The sequence below is a fragment of the Arvicola amphibius genome, chromosome 4 (genome assembly GCF_903992535.2).
Source record: "Arvicola amphibius chromosome 4, mArvAmp1.2, whole genome shotgun sequence".
NCBI classification, from domain to species: domain Eukaryota; kingdom Metazoa; phylum Chordata; class Mammalia; order Rodentia; family Cricetidae; genus Arvicola; species Arvicola amphibius.
Genome location: NC_052050.1, coordinates 136496598 through 136517346, shown reverse-complemented (window position 1 = coordinate 136517346; position 20749 = coordinate 136496598). Strand labels below are relative to the sequence as shown.

Below are 20749 nucleotides of genomic sequence, written 5' to 3'. Positions count from 1 at the left end.
CATGAGAACCCTGTTTAAACTGATTAAGGAACTCCTAGAATTTTCCAAAGTGATCGCACCATTTTGCATTTCCTAAATTAATAGACTATCAGGGTTTTAATTTTCCACATTCGGATCACCACTTCTGGTTTCCCGTGGAGCTCTTGTTCTTGGTGGCAGCCGGGTTAATGGCAAGAGCACCAAGGGTAATGCATGGCTCTGTTCTCGCCCCGCTGACATGGAAGTGTTCTTGAGACCAAAGGCACACTTCCCTTTCACTCTCCTGTCTTGCATAGGATTTCTTAAAGCCTTTTGAAAAACAAACAAAATGCCCTTTGTTATGATATCTTGTTTTCTTCCTTTGGAGTGCTTTAACAATTACACTGCTTGCCAACAATACGTCTGTTGGTTGCTGCTTCTTTATCTCCACGCTCTATTTGTTCCTAGGTGTGTTTGTCCCTCCCTCCTCCCTCCCATTCTCCTCCCTCCTTCCAGCCTTCCTGTCTTCCCTTAGAAGAGTCTGACTTAGCTTCCTGGAGTAACTGAATCATGGAGCTCTGCCTTATATTGAGGCCACGTGAATTAAGATAGGGACGCATTCATTCAGCTCTCCTTAATAATCTTGAAGAGTGAAGACGACATTTCAAATATGCACAGATCGTAGATTTTTTTTTCTGGTGTAATTATTATAGATGATGGCTCTGTTTGTGGTTTTGTTTTTAAGTTTTGATTTCTGCCAAGTGAAATTCCACGGAGATGAGAATACCCACCTTGAAATTTGACTGGATCATGCAAATAATGTCGAGATAATTATTATACCTGTTGGGGCTCGCGTCTCATCACGGGGATAAAACTACTTGAGACAAATCACCTTGCAAGGAGGAAGGTTTTTGGCTCCCAGTTTTCAGTTCATAAGCACCCGGTCCTGTTGCTGGGTGGCCAGGCGACATGCCACTGCTGAAGGGCATGAGGGAGGGAAATGGCTCACTTATGGTGCCTGGAAAACAAAATGAGCAGAAGGAAGAGGCTGGGTCGCGATATCTCCCTTAAGAGCAGGCCTCCCTGTCCTAACTTCTTCCCAGTAAGTCCCACATTCCACAGTTCCACCCTGCTGCAGAGCTCAGGGGCTTGAGGGACATGCCCACTAGGAAGTGGGATGAACTCTATAATCAAACCAGGTAGTTAAGAGCTGCAGAGGAAAGTGGATAAGAGGATTTCACGTTGCTTGAGGGCAGAGACGTTTGTGTGACAGGGGAACTGGTGTTTTTAGCTCAGCATTAGAGGCTAACTAGAATTTTACAACGTAGGGCAAAGAAACACGGCTTTCGGACCACAAAACCAGGGTGAAGTAAAAGACCCTTAGTCTGTTTTAGGACAGGTGGGATATGCGGCAGGCTGAGGTCAGAGCCCAGTCGAACTTCCTCCTGCCCTTGACAAGGGCGAGCGAGTAGAGAGAAGCAAGGAGAGAGGATGAGAACTGCACGAGGAAAGATCATTCTTGGAAAGGAGAGGACAGAGGATGTGGGGAGGGGCCTTCAGAATAACTCAGGGCTGAGGGAACAGCTGAAATAAATAGTCTCTTGTGCCAACACATTTGGTTGCGACTTCTCTAAAGCAAAATTAAGACCATGCTCTTCCTTGTCTATTTTTAGGGTGAGTATACATTCTTTATTATAAATTTAAATGACAAAACACACTTTTCAGCATATTTTAGACACAGTTTAGAATAAAATAACATATAATCACTTACATGTACCTAGCAGAATAAATTTCAACTCCACTCTCCTTCAAGAATGTTATGGGCATATGTCTAATATTTGAAAGTCTATTATTTTTTGGCATTTTAAAAAAATTATTTTATGTATATGGTGTTCTATCTGCTTGTACACCTGCATGTCAGAAGAGGGCATCAGATCCCATTACAGATGGATCCATGTCGTTGCTGGGAATTGAACTCAGGACCTCTCGAAGAGCTGCTAATGTTCTTAACCACTGAGTCATCTCTCCAGTACCATGATATATTTCTTTGTAACAGGAAGTGTGTATATTTTATTTACATATTACAAATGTTTATCTCCTAGGCAACAAAGCTCTAAAAAGAAGGAATATTTCCTACTGGGTTGTGCTTCTTCTGGCTTGAGTGTACACATGGAAGTAGTGATAATTTAGAACTGATCAGAATTCTAGATACACATGGTAGATTTTGATAATGTGTCTACTCATGAAATAGAGTTTTGTCCCAGTCAGTCCATGTAGCCAGTACAGATAAAGTTTTATTAACGAACACAGGGTTTGCCCTTCAGGTGTTTTATTACGATAATAAGAAATGTAATTAAAATAACAGGAAACAGAAAAGCTTCAAACTTTCTAGGCCAATGGGGATGTCTTCAATCCAGGAGAGTCATTATGTCTGAGGACTTGACCCCACTTGCTTTTAGTAGATAGAATTTGTGGAGCACTCAAATGGGCCTCCCAGAAGATAAATTTTGTTCCCCCATCTTCACGAGACAACTGGCTGGGAGATTTGGAAGACCCTGTCATTCAATTCAGTGGGGTCACAGATGTGAGAGTTCTCGGAACAATTGTGTAAGCGGGAAGAATTTTTGCAAACATCCTCTTCCCCGACTGTAGGATGTTAACACTTTGAATTCCTGATTTCCACCTTTGCTTTCTTCTCTGAGTTCCCAGCACAGAATTTGGGAAGTGTGAATGAGTAAGCAGCCATGCATAGCCAATGACCGGGAGAAGATTAGGGGCAAGAAAGCACCTATTTCCAGCTTTCTCCTTAGCACCCACAGAACCCTGAATGGATTCCTGACAGCACAACTAAGAACTTCCAGCATGAGGAAGAAGCATAGGAGACCTTGATATTTTCCCCAGTTATTTGTGTTTATTTTTAGGACAGAAACCAAGCAACTCCCTCGTCTAATCACAATGGAAGGTGCAGAGTGGCGGATCCCTAAGGCCTCTGTGAGGGATTTGGGTCCTAGCGTTCTTCATTATCTCTGGTTCCCTGAGGAGGAAACAAGCAAACTCCCAAGCAACCTTCCTTGCTGACCTCCTGCCTCTTCCACGTGATGACAAGTTCCAGGGTGTATCTTATCTATCACAAAAATACTTTTAGCTTTGAAAAACAATCTTTTAGGCTGGAAAATGGCTAGGATCACATATCCGCTATCTTCTGCAAGCCAGCACTGCTTTGGTTTTCTCTCCCAGGTTTGAGATCCCAGCTTATGCTAGAATCCTTGATCCCGTTGATCTTCTGTTGCTCCACCAGCCAGGAGACTTCCTGGTTCCTGCTGTCTAATAACCTCTTGAGGTGCCCACCACCCCACCCCCTGCCACTCTGATCCAGCTCCTTTGCTCCCCTTCCCTTGGCTCCTGAACATAACTACAGAGGATCTGAGCCTCGGGACCCAAACTCAGGTGTGAACCAAACATTCCCATCGTTTCATCTTAACAAAACATCAAATGCTGACTCTGAATTTACACCGTGGTGGGATTGTTGGGTGTGGGGGAGGGAATCAACTCCTATCATTTTATAAATGTTTGCCTTCTCCTACCACAAAGTTGTTAGGTTTCTAAAATCCAGGTCTTCGGGGGTGGGGGGGAAGACAGATCTCAGTAGTAGAGAGTATATTTAGCCGATAAAGTCCTAGGTTCAGTCCTTAACACTTAATATAAATAAAGCAAGTCTTTGGAATGCCTCTGTTTTCTGCTTGGTGATACAGACCAGACTCTGCTGCTAGGCCTACCCCACCCCGAGAGACTGTGTTCATCTGAGCTGTGAGCCGAGGCAAACACTTCTTTCCTTCAAAAGACAAAGACAAACCACAAAACTTTGGGGGTGGTATGATGGGCGAGCAGGGAAAGGCATTTGCCAAGTCTTGAGACCTGATTTAATCTTGGAGTTCCACATGGTGGAGAAAGAGAACAGACTCATGGAAGTTGATTTTTGACTTCCACACATATTACTTGTGCTGATTCTCCTCCACCCCACCCAGGGTTTGCGGGTGGCAGGGCTCAAATGTAATAACTATTCACATCAAAATAAACAAGCTCAGGCCTGGGGAGACTGTTGCTTCTACACTATTCTTGGGGTGTGAGGCACAGGAAACAAAGTGGAATATTGCAACCTGTGGTCCCCGTCTACTTGGTTATACTCTCAGCCACCACTCTCTAATGGCTTGTTAATCAAGAAACGCCCCTGCGTGACACAAAGGGTTCCGCTTTCTCCTAAGAACCCAGATCTCAGAAACAGTTTTTTTCATCACTAATGCATAGCCCTTGTTTCTCTCATCATTTCAAACCTTCCCCAAAATCTTTCAATTGCTTAGATGATGGTGAGGATGGTGGTGGTGATGGTGGTTATGATGATGATGATGATGGTGGGGGTGGTGATGATGATGATGGTGATGATGGTGGTGGTGGTGGTGATGGTGGTGGATGACTGTTGTTTTCTGAGACAGGACTTCTCTGTGTAGCCCTGGCTGTTCTGGAACTCATTCTGTAGAGCAGGCTAGCCTTGAACTCAGAGATCCACTCTGCCCCCTAGTGCTGGGATTAAAGTTGTGTGTTCTTGCTTGATAACTGTTTTGTTATATGTAATTTTACTATGTTAAAGTGAAAGCTTTTCTTTTTTGTTTAAACAGAAAAAGGGGAAATGATGTAGGTGTGTCTTCTATCTATCTGATGATGTCATTGGTTAATTAATCACCACCTGGCTCAGTTTTAACAAGAAACAGAACAGCTACCATTACGGTCTCCCTGTATCATGCCAGGCTACTTCCAGAGGCCAGAAATGTAAAACTAAGATATCTACTTCCAGAAAGCTTCACCATGGCTATATAAATTATGAGCGTGCAGCCACTCAGTAGTGAGGGATACAAACATTTCAATTAATTACCCTGTCACCTATGCACAGTATGGAAAATTTGGTTATAGATCTTCACACAAACAGGGCGTATCCTACATATAGCCTCTCATGTGGACAAAATCATCATCTCAACATGATGCTCTAAGGTGGCAGTGTGAAGGAGCACTACTTTGCATCCTGACTACAGATTCCTAAGACAGCAAGAGTTGTTTCTGAGACATGTAAACAAAACGCAAAACTCAAATGCAACTCAAATCTCTCCACTTCTTATCCAACTCCAGACAGAGCTCACTCACTCGTGGAGACTTTAGTAACTGCTGCAAGCTAAGCCCAGAGAAGCGCCAGCATCTTGGATGTCAGGAAAACCAAAGCTGAGGGTGTTGCTGCCTAGTAACTATTGGAACCTTCCCAGCATGCTCTTCTGTCCTGCTGTCATTTACCTGTGAGGGTAAATCCTGGACTTCCCCAGTGATTCCTAGGAGTAAAGTGCTGCAAACCAAAGCCAAGATTCCCCCTCTTAAATCCCAGATTATATGTGTCACTTTCTCCATATCCGGTTCCTCTGTATTCCCGCCCTATAGTACACAGCTGTTTAATGTTCAAAGGAACCATCTCCAGAGCGTCATCTGGCAGACTTGCCTACAGCAGCCAAAGTTGCCTCTTGTTTCAGATACTGCTGGTTCTGTTGCAGATTTTCATTGTATTTGTCTTCAACTCTTATTTTGAAAAGGGGGAATCTGGGAGTGGAACCTGATTCTCAGTACCTTTCCTGAAACAGGAAGTGACGTCCTCTGACATACAGCCACTTAAGAGTTACAGCATTTCACCAGACGGTGGTGGTGCACACCTCTAATCCCAGCACTTGGAAAGTAGAGGCAGGTAGATCTCTGAGTTCAAGGCCAGCCTGGTCTACAGAATGAGTTCCAGGACAGCTAGCATTATAAAAATCTTTAGAATCTTATGGAAGTCTATAGGTCTGATGACAATTAGGTAGTAAAAATGCCATACTACAAAGTCAGTTCATTTTATTTTTAATATTCTGTTAATCATCTACATTTTAACTGTAAGAATGTCCTGGCCTCCAAAGTTCAGCATCCTCATTGTTATAATGTCTTCAGACTGACTTCTCTTCATATATCCTATTACTGAGCCATGACACCAAAGTCACTGTTTCGGGCATATAGGCATTCAGTTCTTAGCCATCTAGTTGTGACATACCTCAACGACAGTGAACTCATCAGTGACCACAATGCAGACTCAGACACGACAGTCTCCATCTTAGCTTCCGGTTACCTTCATAAGGCTTCTTACAGAGAAGCCAAATTACACAAGAATAATCCTTACATTTCGGTTTGCATCCCATCTTCTAATCTCCATGTGTTACATGCTGCAGGGTAACCATGGTATAACAACAAATTAAATCACACGTTTTTGTTCATTAGTCCCCCGACTGAATACTAAAGTTTCTCTTTGCTATTTAAATTAAGTGTTGGTTATTTCTGTCTTTGCTGTTCTAGAGCCACTGAAAAATATTCCACCTATCATGCATGTGGCTTATTTACTTTTAAATTACTTCAACCCCACCCAAATTCTACTGGCTCCAGAGTATGGACATTTTGATGATCTTGATACATTTATGAACTATTGCTGTTTAAAGAGCGTATCAATTTATCCTGCTTCCCAAAATACAGGGGTGCATGTGTCTCGAGCCTTTCCCAATAGAGTTCACAAACATGACCTAATTCCATAACTGCAGAATGCACCCTTCACATGTAAAGCCTATGCCACTGATCACTTGGAACCTTCACTCCCATCTGATTACTTGATGTGGCAGCAAGGCACATCGAGGCTGCCTGGACTCAAAGCTTCCCCGACCACTTGGCAGTTCTACAATCCTCAGGCAGTTAGATAATCACTATACTCAACACTCTGGCTCCTCAGCTGTATTTGAACACCTTCCTTACAGGATTTTTCTGAGAGCAATTGTGATGCCCACGTCTTAGGGTTACTATTGCTGCGATGAAACACCACAATTTTTAAATGTTTACTGATTTATAATTGTGTGTGTGTGTGTGTGTGTGTGTGTGTATGTGTGCATGCGCCAAAGCATGTATGTGGCAGTCAGAGGATAACGTATGGGAGTTAGTTCTCTTCCCCTGCCACATGGGTTCTGGGGATTGAAGTCAGGTCAGCAAACCTGGTGGCTAGTGCCTTTGCTGAACTGTCTCACCAACCCTGACAATTTTTTCAAGACTGTCATATTAACATTGGCTTATGCAGAAAACGCATGTTCTTAAATTTGTGCCCTTGGGCCTGTCACTCATCACTGGTCAATGCTAGGTGACATATCACTATTGTTTGTCTTCTGTTTATCTGTTATGTGCAGTCTTCGGTTGACTGTGTGGATGGATCTGGTCCCTAAGAACGCAGATAGAATGTTGCAGTAGTTTCAACACGACTCATGGGAAGTTACTTTTCTCTTTCCTTCCTACAGTAAGAAACTTAGCCAGCCAGGCATTAAATTTCCTCTACCGATTGATCGTGTCGGTTGTCCTTCACACCCCTATTCTCAATCTCTTGAAGTCTACATCTGTAACGGGAAAGGCGTTCGCCCCATCCTCCACTGGATTCATTATCTGCATTCAGCCTTCTATTTGGCTCAACGACAGGCTTCGCTTTGATTAATTCATTGGTTGAATGTTACCGAAGTCCCTAATGGTGGCAGAGATTGAGAAGCTTTCTTGGTTCTCCCACATTTGGGAGGATTGCGACCCCTGATCGCAGCACCTTGCTGTCTTCTTCATTATCTTTAAACGTCGAGGCTTTGCTTGTCGCTCATCGTTGCTGGAGATAAGCCATGTGGGGTTGCTGGTCCAGTGGAGGTAGTCTAGCTATGCTGACCATGGAACATTTGGGAACATACCGCCCAATGTGAGGTCTCGTCTAGTAACTTATCTCCGAGTCACGGTTCTTGATCCCACAGGAGATCAGTAGCTACGCAAGGTATGGCGAATCTTCTCCGGCCCAACATTCAATACTTTGGCCTGACAACAACTGCTGTTTCTGTCTACAGCACAGCCAGGGTGGGGGACAAGTTCAAATTCACACCTCCCCTCCCTAAGTATGTTTGCCAAGATCATCTCTGAGAGAGAATGTGTGTGACGGGAGAGCGGGGGTCCCTGAGCTATGTGCACTTGGCCTACAGTTGGTTCTCCATTTCTGCAAAGCCATGATTTCCTCTGGCCAAACACGCCAGCTTTCACTTAGACCTAGATATTCTTCAAAAGCACATGCCAGTTTTTGAGGGCTCTGATATCATATGCAGCCTTCATGGCTTTCCTTTGCATTATTTAAATCTGGGGAGAAGGCAGCGATTTGCTCATCCATAATCTCCCTTCCTCAACTGGAACCTTTTTTTCTTCCCTTCTAAAACAGAGTCCTCACTATGTAGCCCAGGTCATCCTTGAACCTGTGATCCTGAGTGATGAGATGGCAGATGACTGTCCCCACAATCAGTGCGTAAGCACTTATTTCAGCTCTGCTCAGAGGTCAGTCTTTGACCCCTAAAGCTGTCTGAACTGCTGGAGCAGTTGGGGGAGCCCCAGTGGGGGTTGTGAACAAATCCTCGTACTCCCACAAGTCTCGGGAGCAAAAATACAAGGAGAATTGCTGTGGCATTCATCGTCCCCTGGTCTGAGCAGCTGAGTCAGACCTAGAAGAATAAACCGAAGACAGGAGTAAAAAGCAGCATCCTAGACACTTTAGCTAAAAATATATACCTATGATGTTACATAAGCACCCTAAAGTGATAAGGCAATTTGATTCGTTGCTTTCCTTTTGATAGATATATAGAATATATAAGAAAAAAAAAGAACAAAGTTAGACTTAAAAAAGTCTATAAACGGCCATAGAGCATCTGCCACAAAATCAGAATAATGATAGACAAGGCCACACACTTCCACTGGTGTATATATGCATACATATATAGAAACCATTCAAAGCCCACCTTCGTGTGTAGCACAATGTACACCATTATGTGAAATCAACACCAGGAGACTACTTTCAACTGTCTGGTGTTTTGAGAAACATAGAGGTAAGACCATTTACACACATTCCCATTTAGTAGCACTTAGCAGTATTTTTAATTACAAGAAGTTTTTAATAATCCAAAACTATTGATAAAGTACTAGTAATGATAAAAGAACTATTAATAAGTAGCACTGGGTAATTTATTATCCATTCATTGGCAAGCTTTCTGTGAATGTTCTTCTTTGTTAATGGTGCCAGGGATCAAAGCCAGGGCCTGGCTCATGCTATTTTTCAAACAGAGGCTAAGTTGCACACATTGGCCTAAACTCAAAATCTTCCTGCTTCAGCCTCCAGAGCAGCTGAGTTATAGACCTGTACCAACAGATGCTGGGGATGTTTGTCCCTGTTAACTGTGGGTCTGAATGGGGGCTTTTAAGTCTTTCCTGCAGAGTGCAGCCAACCCAGAAGGTGTGGTTTACAGGCATGGGGATGTGAACCTGTAATTCCAGCAGTTTGGAGTCTGGGCCAGGAGAGCAGCGGTCTGAAAATCTGCCTGGGCCACAGTGAAATCTCATCTGCAAACAAAACCAAATGCAGTATTGGGGAATCTTAAGGACCTGGGGACAAAAATGGCCAAGCGTGGTACAACAAAGAGGAGTCTTGATGGGGAAGAATGTAGACAGAATTTTATCTTTAAAATTTTAAATTTTAATAATTCATTATGACAGTTTTTTTGCGTATTAAAAAGAATTATCTTTATCCTATAGGGACTTTTTTTTAAGGTTAAAAAACAATACTTTAGACAAAGGCTGTTGGATCTGAAGCCTCATGACATCAATTCTTGTTTATAAAGTGTTTTAAAACCACAATCTTGCTGGAGCAGTAGCCGACGCCTTTAAATCCCAACACTCAGAGACAGAGGCAATTGGATCTTTGTGAGTTCAAGGCCAATGTGGTCTACACAGTGAGCTCCAAGACAGCCAGAGCTATGTAGAGACACCCTGTCTCAAAAACACCACCCCCACTTCCCACCAACAAACAAAACAAAACAAAACAAAAAAAAAAAAAAACTACAACTTAAGCCTCATGCCACAAAACAGGAAACCAAACACGTATGTTCTACTATATATATAGCTTGGTCCCTGTATTGATTTTTTTATATCACTTTACAATTTAAAGGAAAAAGTATTATGAATTTAGCTTTTATTCAAAATTAAATAAGCAAAAGCAAAAATTTTAAGAAACTTGTACAAATTACTTACATAAAAGAAAGTTAATAGAGACAGTCACAAATCTGCAACAAATAATTACCAAAGGGTAGGGCAGCACGGATATAACCATGTCACAGCACGGTACTCTAACTGTGATATGAATAAGGCATAACTAACATTGGCACCAAGACCAGAGTAAAAACAAAACAAACCTTACAAGCTTAGCTCTACATTAAGCTCCTCCTCCCCCAGATCCTTGACGGATTTATACACTACCTAATTCCTTAAATACAAGTTATCATGTCAAGACTCTAAATGACGGAGACGGGCAGTTAATGTGAAAAGCCCCCTAGAATGTACAAGCTAACTGGGTGAACCGAGTTCTCCATCTACCTTTATGTACATTGTAATGTAAACCATATTTTCACAGTTTTAAGTGTTTTATGAATGGATGCACAGTACCATGTCAGGTCTGCAGCTGTCCCTGGAGACTGGCTCTAGATTCTACATCCCTGCCTGTCGGCCACGGGGATGCAAGTATTTACATAAATAAGAAACTGTGTCAGAGTCAATGGCCAAGACAGTTCAGCAAGAGCAGGATTTCCAACAACAAAAAAAAATGATTCTCTGTACCATAGTTTATATACTTGTGCAAATAGAAGCATCAGGACAAAGAAATCTGAGGCAAGTTCGATCTGCGAAAACTCCTAGGACTACCGTTGTAAACGTGGGCAACAGAGGACCCTCAGCAAGTTCACTCTCTATGGTCTTTTTTTGTCTTTTAAAATTTATTAAGCCAGAGAGTAAAAGCCACACACTACCCATACAAACACACATATGCACGCACGCTTGCCCATTCACACAGGCGGCACGCACCACACGCACGCACGCAGCATCCACACACAAGAGTACTTAGCTCAATTAGAATAGGGTACATAGTGCAACTCATCAAACGTAGAGGTTTAGCACACATTCAGTGTGTGCTTTCTGTGCAAGTCCTTAGTGGTCCAGGACCCAGTGGAAGGTTACCTCATTTGCAGATCCACAAGATTCAGGAGGTTGAAGAAGAAAAGAGTTTCCTTAATTCCTACACCAGCACTGGGTGTGCAAAGGCAGCGGACAATCTGGCCATCGACGGAGCCAGATTAGGGTGACTTTAAAATGAGATCCAACTGCTCTCAGCTTTGGGGCTAAGAGCAAGCTAAGGAAGATCCAAGCAGTTCGTTACTTAGATTGGTCTCTAGAAAAGTAAGTCAGGATATGCTGTATCTTTGTTAGCCGCTCTTCCAGAGACTTCATTGACAGTACGGAGAGCTGATACCGAGGGTCTCAGGAAGGACTGCCAGCAGCCACCAACACCACGCAGGCCCATTGGGGGTCGCCTAAAACCAACCAAACAGTTCATAGTGTTAAGAAAATATAATAGGTAAACACTACAAAGTAACCATGCTAGGTGTTACCAAGTGGTCTTCATCATATAAAGCAGGGGATTATTAAGCCCACAGACACTGAGGAACTGAAGCTGGGAACTGTGATGTAATCAACCCATGGTCTCTCAGCTCCCATGCTATAGAGTCAGGATTTTAATCCAGCCCTGACTCTGCAGTCAAACGGTTTCCTTTATCACTGCAAGGTCAGGCTCGGGGCCTCAGGTTGCTGCCACTTGGGGCCTGGGCACCCTTTGGAGTGTCACAGTCCTGACTCTGCAGTCCTTCGGCAGGTCTCTGTGACTTCCGCCCACTAGACATCAACCAGCACCTCTCCATCCAACAGTCACCAATGTCTCCAGTACTGCCAAATGCCTCACGGTGCCAAACCTTGGTATTTAAAGCACTGCAGGATGTTAATTGATACTTGAAATTTTTATTCAAAATTAGAATCCTGAAAAAGAAAGAAAAAACTTGGCTTTCCCAATTTGAAAGATTAACATGTCTCTGGCAAGGCAGTTCCTGGTCCATTTCAGGAGCAGCCACCAAGACAACAAATTTAAGCAACAGGATTTGAGAGCCCTCCCTACCGCTCACTGTGCTGGTGTTTCACAAAGCAACGAGACAAACACCGACTCTCAGAACAGGAACCGTGACAGTGCAGACGGGACGGCTCACTCACTGGCTGCTCTCAACCTGGCTCATGTCTGTGTCCTTCTACATCCCAGACAACACTTCCCAGAAACCTTATCCTCCACATATCCCAGCTTAGACTCAACCAGGCCAATGGCACTCTTAGCACATGCCAAAACTGGAAACTCTTCCAAAGTGTGTATGTAAGGGGCGGCACTCCAGAGGATTCTAGAAAACCACCCACTCGGCTGATGCTGATGGACAATGGGCACTCCCTGGGTCCTCAAGCTGTAGCACTTTCCTCACAAGTGTGTGAAGCCCGGTGCTTTGCCATTCCAGATGAATCACTGTGACATGCTGTGTGACCTCTGGTGTCGTTCCCGCTGACCTTCTCTCCTCCAGTCTCCTGCAGCTGTATTAACTGTGCATCGTACAGCGCTCTCATTCCTGGACTCCACTCAGTGGCTGCCTTGTTTCCCTGGCTCCTAAAGTATCATTAGTGGAAACCAGTGGCAGTGACTGAACTACAGGACAGAAGTGAGGGCAATGGGGAATACCACCAGATTTTCAAAAAAGTTACTTTCTAAAGATTTTAAATGTACTTTTCTACTTTGTCTTATAAGAGCCATTTCTATACTGTTTAGCCAGATTCAACACCAAAAATGGGCAAAGACATGGCATAACACTAAACACAGCATGGGTCCTGTCCTCAGATGAAGAGAAAACCACTGGGATTTGACAGGCTCAGACCAACCTTTGAAGAATGGAAGGAGAGATGGTGCCTCACAAGGGGATCTATTATTGTTTGATCTTCAGATGTTTACATCTATTCTACTGTGGCATTATTATCTTCTAGCCATAACTATGCTGATTCAACTCAAAAGGCTGTGCCTAACACTGGTTCCTCGTGGGTCTGTGGCTGGATTCCCCAAGGTAGGGAACTCCTCATGGTGTCTGCAATTGCTCCTACAGAGCTCCACGCACGGAGGGTAACTGAACCACATTACTAGTTAGGTTCAGCTTTACATCAACCCCAGTACTTGAGTGGACCCCAAGAACGATAGTTATGATAACAGAAATGTCAAACACAGACAGACAAGAGGGACTTGAAGCGGTGAAAAGGACATAAGGATAAAAGGAGAGGTGAGCAGAGTTTCTAAAAGATGGGAAAACCATACATTTCTCGATGGTCAAAGTGGCAGTTGATAGCTTGCAGGTACAGTGGCTTCACAGTCACAGTTTAATGGAGGCCAGTGTTCCATCTGAAAGCCCGCATCCCTCTAGAAATCCTCACACAAGCCCTCCCCCCAGCCCCGTGCCCCTTTCCTCGAGGCATCCTTGCATGTAGCAGGTATCATTGCTCTAGAGAATGTACTCGTAATTCGAAAGATGGGATCAAAGAAAATAACACAAGGAAATGTGTAAAGTTATTGGGTCTATGAAAAAGTAAGACCGTCAGTAGAGCAACATCTTACCTGGAGGTTTTCCTCCCTCTCAGGCATTGATCCAAAGTGTTGAAGGATTTGGCTTCGAAATCTGTCTCTTAAATTCTGAAACCAGCTACAGGCTTGCGAGTATACCAAGTCATGAAGCTCTCTCAGACTCTGGATTTCATCTCCATTCTCAATCTAGAAAGAATGGCTGGTAAGATCTCTGGGTCCAGTTTCCCAGCCCTTATCATCAACCACACAGAACACGAAAAAGCGCCGATGAACGGAGGAATGTCCACAGCAGCGCTGGACTGTCAGCGTGACAGCCGCATGCAATAACAGCTGGTGTTTTCCACCCTATAGAGTCCTATTGGGAGGTCACCGGGCAGAGCATTGCCTGATCTCCACCGAGAGCAGGCAGCAGCCTGATCGACAGCCTGAGAAGAACCAAGTATGGTGGACAATGAGTTCTGGTTTGAAGGGCTGCATAGATTTAGAATAAAATAGTTACTTCAATAAGAAGAAAAATGGGTCACCTAAGGTACAAACCACATGGCAGAAAGCAGTATTAGGAGGGCAGCCATAAACACATCTTTAACCAGAGAACTGGGTCAAAACACAGAAACAAAAAGCAGCAAAAATACTTGCCCCAAAATTGGCAAACCAAAAGGCAGAGAACAGAGTATACAATTTTCAGCTTCTTCCATAAAAGCTGTAGGTCCCTCCATGAACTCCTCCATGAACCCTTTAGAGCCCAGATGGTGACTGTGAAGTGAAAGGCATCTTCTAGCCAGGAGACTCACAGAGCACAGGTGGACAGTCAAGGAACTCATGCATTTTTATAGGCTCTACCGCGCTCCTGTCCCACTGGCTGTGTGCCTGGATGGGCTGTTATGGCACATTAATTCATCCGAACAAACAGCAAGACAGTCTGCTGGGTAAAGGGGCATGCTGCAGAAACTGACAACCTGGCTGGGGACCCACACGGTGAAAAGGAGAACGGACTTCTAAAAGTCGTCCTCTGAACCTCACATGAGCACCATGGCACATGAGTGGCCCTGTCCCCACACTGGATGGATGGATGGATGGATGGATGGATGGATGGATGGATGGATGGATGGATGGGGGTGGGTGGGTGGATGGATGGGGTGGATGGATGGATGGATGGATGGGTGGGTGGGTGGGTGGATGGATGGGTGGATGGATGGATGGATGGATGGGTGGGTGGGTGGATGGATGGGTGGATGGATGGATGGATGGATGGATGGGTGGATGGATGGATGGGTGGATGGGTGGATGGATGGATGGGTGATGGATGGATGGATGGATGGATATGGGTGCGACTGGCATGGATGGGTGGCTGGATGGGTGGGTGGACTGGATGGGTGGGTGGATGGGTGGGTGGATGGATGGTGTGGGTGGATGGATGGGTGGGTGGAGGATGGATGGGTGGATGGATGGATGGGATGGATGGATGGATGGTGGATGGATGGATGGGTGGATGGATGGATGGATGGGTGGATGGATGGGTGGATGGATGGATGGATGGATGGATGGATGGATGGATGGGTGGATGGATGGGTGGATGGATGGATGGATGGAATATTTTTTAAAAAGCAGAATGACTCAAACTTTCAAGTCTCAAGGATGACTAACACAAGACAACAAAGGGACTCAGGGAGGTTTTAAAATACAAGACACAAGACATAAAAGGCCACTCGTTTGACTTCCGAAGAAACTAAACTAAAACTTGAAACTCAGCATTAAAATCGGTCATGATTTTCATGACCAATATATCCATGAGCTGTGCTTAAAATGTTAAAATGGTATGGAGAGCTTTGTGTCTGAGACAAAAACAAAACCAGCCAAGAGGCAAACAGAAATTCAAAAACAAGCTTTTTTTTTAAGGTTAAGGACATTGCCTACAACAATTAAATAGAGCTTAACATTTCATTAGACATTACAGAAATAGAATTACTACCACAAAAAGAAAAGGTAAATAATAAAATGAGATCTTCAGAACAGAACAGACAAAAACAAATGCAAAAAGCCACAAAACATATGAAAGGGTAAAAAGAATCCCTAGACATTCGTTATGGCCAAAGACCAAGAGCCCTGTCTCTAAAACATGGCAGCAGTTTCTAAACACACTTCTAATACGTTACTCTCCTAGATATGAGCCTTTCAGCCATATACATTCAGTTATACACGCAAGGGACTTTTTCATAAAATGTGATATGTCATTATACCAAATTTATCTAAAATTAAAATAGGCTCAAAGTTTTACAAAAACACTGTCTTTTGTAAACAATTCCGTCAGCCAAGCATACGAAGACAAGGATTATCAATCAATTTTCAATTCATTCAATATTCTTCCCTAACTGACAGAGCAAAGTATCTCCCCATAACATTTATTTTTGTTTGAGACGGGGTGTATGTAGCCCCACCTGTCCTGAAACTCACTCTGTAGACCAGGCCGGCCTCAGACTCAGAGACCTGCCTGCCTCTGCCTCCTCCCACACGGCATCTTTCTAAGAGAGAAGGGGCAACACCAGGCCAGTCATGCCTGTCACCAGAGAGGCCGTCAGCATGGTGCAAGGACAAGACACAGCATTTGGAGTCAGTCAGCTGTCAATCACTTTTGTTACACATCCTAGATCCCTGGCCAACGAAGTGCGCTCACTTCCTCTCCCTAGATGCTAACTGTGAAAACTCCATGGACTCTGTGCGGGTGTCCAAGCCCAACAGTCAAGAAATGTCGACTGGAGTGAAGGCCGAAACACATCAGCGAACAGTGACAATGTAAGACCTATGTTTTACCCTGCCTTTCCCATAGAAACTGCTTCAACCTGATACAATTCCAGTTGGGTAAACTAGGTCCTGACAACACTGAGAGGCCACATCGACCGGGTAGAAAGGTGTCGGTCACTATAACCTTCCTTAGGAAAGCTATCAGCAGCACACAGACACTGGCAAAGTCTTCTCTAGGACATCCTACTGCTTTAAACTAGTATCCGGTTGTATTTATTTTTAAAATTAAGATTGTTTTTGACATAGGAAAAATCCCAACACACAGTGCAACCATGAAAGAATTTTGTGTTTACTTTCACATTAAATTTTAAACCATGAATGATAATAATTTTAATTATTAATGAATCAAATAAAATAAGGTAAAGACAAACTTAAAACTTGGATGAGCTAGAAGTTCAATTTAGTCAACTGCTACTGTTAAGTGGTTCCTGTGAACACAGTACTGCCAGGGATGCCTGGGACCTGAGGAGGCTGTATATTCTCATCCCCATGTTCTCCTGAATGAGCAGTTGACTCAAGATTAAGATAAGGAAAGGCAACTGGAGCTAATCCTTAAAAGCAGCAATGGTGACTTAGAAGAACTGGTTCCTGTGCCTAGAAAACCTCCCCTACATGTAAGTACCAAGCCCTAGGATGCGGAGCCCAGACACAACCTGAGAAAGAACATTTTCAATACCTTAACATCTTCCAGATACTCATGTCTGCAGTGCAGTATCCATCTTTCAATTCCTCTCTTTAAGACTCTGAACGCTTTCCTCCAACCGTGTCGACCACAGGACCTTCCGTCAGGTAAGAAATGCACATTTCGAATTTGTAACTACAACCATAATCTGCAAACTAAAAGAAAGCCAGTGTTTGAGCAAAGTGTGTGCAGCCTCATCTAGACACAAAGAAAGATCCAGTGTAAAAAAGATGTCAAAGGTCACAAAGAGTCTGCCTACCTGTTTTGTGTATCACTGACACACATCCCGAACTGCTTGGTTCCAGTCTGTATACTTCTTCGAATCATGAGCCTGTATCTGGGTTCAAATACATGGAGAGGGCAAGGCACAGTGGGATAGGCCATAGTGCAAACAAATATTGGGACATTCTTTGTCAAGCTGAAAGAAAGAAGTTTCATTGTTATAGGCTAAATCAAATGGCAAAAATATATCAGGCTTACGACAGTAAAAAAAAAAAAAAATGGATACAAAAACAACAGCAAGATCTATTTTCAGTATGTGTCCTCCACTCCGGGCTAGAACAGGAGGCAGCTCCCCTTCTCAAGTGCACACTACCGTATCCTTGTTCCTCTTAGTCATAAGCCTTAAACCCTAAAACAGTGGGGACCATATAGAAACTAACTATTTTAAGAATCCAAAAGAAATTTATCATAACTAACATTGTGCATGAAGAACTTGTTTCAAAATACTTCCAACATAGGACAGAGTTATAGCTTTTATCCCAGACAATCGAGAAGAGAAAATTTGTTCCTAAGTGGAGCAAAAATTCTTAAGCACGGTGTTTTCAAGCTATCAACAGAAGGGTAATAGATAAAATAATGTTCTGTCAGGTAACTTAGATGACGGTTCACCTTTTTTCTCCCAGACTGTGAACAGTAGAGGGCAAAGGGCAATGCCTGGGTGGCAAGGCTGAGAAAGCCTGGCCTTGTAGGGGCAGTGGAAAAAGAGATGCACATCTAAGTGCCTGGCTCCACAGGTTTTTTTAGGTAGGAAATGTTCATTTTTTCTTTGGACTCAGGTCTTGTCCTTTTAGAAAGCCTTTAGACGCAGAAAGGGATAGTCACCAGCAGCACTGTGGAGAGTGGCTGGAAGCTGGCAGCTAGAGGAGGAGACCATAGAGTATGGGGCAAGCATGGAATGGCGAAAAATGGAGGGCCATGCTGCCCACCAGGAGGCCCAGGGCTGCACTGACTTACAGTGTGGACGGCACTGTGGGAGAGGAGAAAGGGATATATGCAGCCAGCATGGTCCGTGCCTGCTGAAGTAAGTGTCTGCTTTGGTACGGTCCATGGAGGGTGCATTTCCATGGCCTACAAGCTTGCCTTCCTTCCCACTCCCTACATATTGCTGCACGTGGATCAATAATGACCTAAGGACGGACACGCGATGCTCAACAGGAAAGCCCAGTTAAGTAAAACAGCCCTGCTAGCAAGCACGGATTGTCCCCAGCTTCTCGCCACCCCGCTCATCAAGCTTTCCACTTGCTGACTTCTTCTCCTGAGGGCGGCTGGCTGCGCTACTCTGCTCCAGATTCTGCAGTGTTACCTCAGCTCTCTAATCTAGGCTTCTTGCTGAGTATCAAAAGGAGGCAGATTTTTCATCTCATATCTTCTATCATAAACTCACCAATAAAACATCAGCTTCGTGGGGGAGAACAAATAACTGACGGGCTGTAAAAGAGGAGCTAGGAGCGTTTATGCTGAGAGCACTAGCCTGGGAAGACTTCCATGGGCACACTTGGGAAAATACAGGGCACACGCATAATTCCTTCTGTTTTAAGACTGAGAAATCCAGCATTGTCTACTTGTGTTTTGAAAAACAATAGAAGCAACAGTTGCTCAGTATAACAACACACAAAATAGCAGAGTTCTTCAGTGTTCAGTTAAGAGAAGTGAAGGAAACAGTTAAGAAATTAAAAATCCAGCAAGAAATTAAAAGATCCAAGATCAAAACAGCAAATATGTTCAGGAAAGGGGGAAGAGAACAAGAAAGAAAGAGTGCATGGCAGCAGAGTGGGCAAGTGTAACCCAGCATCATGTGGGTCCACGGCAGTGGGCACAGCTGCGACACCCCAGAGTCGCCTCTGGATGTTTCCTCCTCCTCTGTCAACCTGCATGCTCTGCCTGCTGCTATCTCTACTAAGGGTTTGATCCCAAAGGCTTCCCAGTGGTTCTCAGCCTGTGGGTTATGATCCCTTTGAGAGTCAATAACCCTTTACAGGGTCGCCTAAGACCATTGGAAAACACGGATAGCCTACATTATGATTCATAACAGTAGCAAAGTTACAGTTAAGAAATTATCAAACAAAAGCAATTGTATAATTGGGGCCACCACCACACAAGGAACTGTATTAAAGGGTCTCAGCATTAGAAAGGGTGAGAACCACGGCTCTAGCCCTTTAACATGCCTGCTAATGTGGGCAGATGTTCCTCCTGCTCTGGGATGTGGGAAACCAGTTCCCATCTGCTGTCAGGGTAGGAAATCTCTGCATACCTCCAACACTGCTTCAGTCCAGAGCTGCATCATTGACTCTCCACAGAACACCTGGACTCTCCTGATCGCGCTTCCTCGATCCCATCTACTCAGGCAGGAACCCTGATCAATAGTTGGTTACGATACATCTTTGTGCAAGACTGACTGGCTGAATCCTGCTCACTCAGGAAGGGGTCTCTTGCTGTTTTCATAATCTCAGCTAATTTAATAAGAACACTTACTGTGAGAGCTCAGCCGTTTCTTCATCATAGATTTTCTTCCTCTCAGACAGCTCGTCCGGAAGATACTTCACTATTAACTCTTCCAACAGCTGGGTGACACAGTACCTCCTGTCCGCTAGATACTGAAAGAACAGAATTACTTCACACTCCAGCAGATGCTTATCTACTGTATAAAGCAGGCAAGAGTAACAGAGATCAAAGCCTCTGGTATGAACTGACATACTCGATTCTGACTGCATTTAATCAGTGAGGGGAGCCCTGCGTTCGTGCAGTTAGCACAAGAAACCTGCCTGGGCCTCTGCTCCAGTGCGAAAGACTGGGAGACACAGCTAGAACCAAGCTCCTTTCTGACAGCTGATGAATAGTGTCCTACGGCCCTGGGAGGAGTCCAAATACGTGCAGCAGCCACAGGACTAGACGAGTCCACAGTGGTTCTTAGGAGTGCTATGAAAATATAGCCACGGATGCAGTGGCTCACCTCCCAAGAACTCAGCTGTCAAATAGCTACAGTCATTTACAGTCATTTTGTCAACAAAGACAAAATATTTCTAAATGAAAGCAACGTATTGAGCAGGTAACTTGAAAATAAGAGCAACTATAATACAGATTATCTAAACTCTGGGAAAATAGCATAGTTAGCATAGTTTATCTCGAAACACAAGAAGCCTGTTATAATTGGTGTACCCTTCTTAGATTGCTTGACTGCAAACACTGTATATGGGGGTGTGTGTACAGGTGTGTGTTGTGGTGTACATATATGTGCTTGTGTCTGTTTTCAACATACCAGCTTGCTACGTAAGATACATATCAATGTAGCAACACATGCCACTGTGTTTTCCACACAGGTATTTTTTATACAGAAAATAACTACATTCAAAAAGGTTTTATCCATGTCTGAGTTCACTGTGGAGGGTGCT

General features: G+C 43.9%; 1 protein-coding gene across 1 annotated transcript in view; it reads right to left on the bottom strand.

The window, feature by feature from the left end:
* Nucleotides 1–10070: 10070 nt before the first annotated feature.
* Nucleotides 10071–20749, bottom strand: part of Lonrf1 (LON peptidase N-terminal domain and ring finger 1) — a 33747-nt gene continuing 23068 nt past the window's right edge. Inside the window, 9 exon segments of the mRNA XM_038328756.1 lie at nucleotides 10071–11426; nucleotides 11429–11477; nucleotides 13631–13783; nucleotides 17073–17095; nucleotides 17098–17170; nucleotides 17172–17215; nucleotides 17218–17233; nucleotides 17334–17496; nucleotides 19833–19971. Coding sequence (XP_038184684.1) covers nucleotides 11320–11426; nucleotides 11429–11477; nucleotides 13631–13783; nucleotides 17073–17095; nucleotides 17098–17170; nucleotides 17172–17215; nucleotides 17218–17233; nucleotides 17334–17496; nucleotides 19833–19971 — 767 coding nt within the window. The 3' untranslated portion in view covers nucleotides 10071–11319.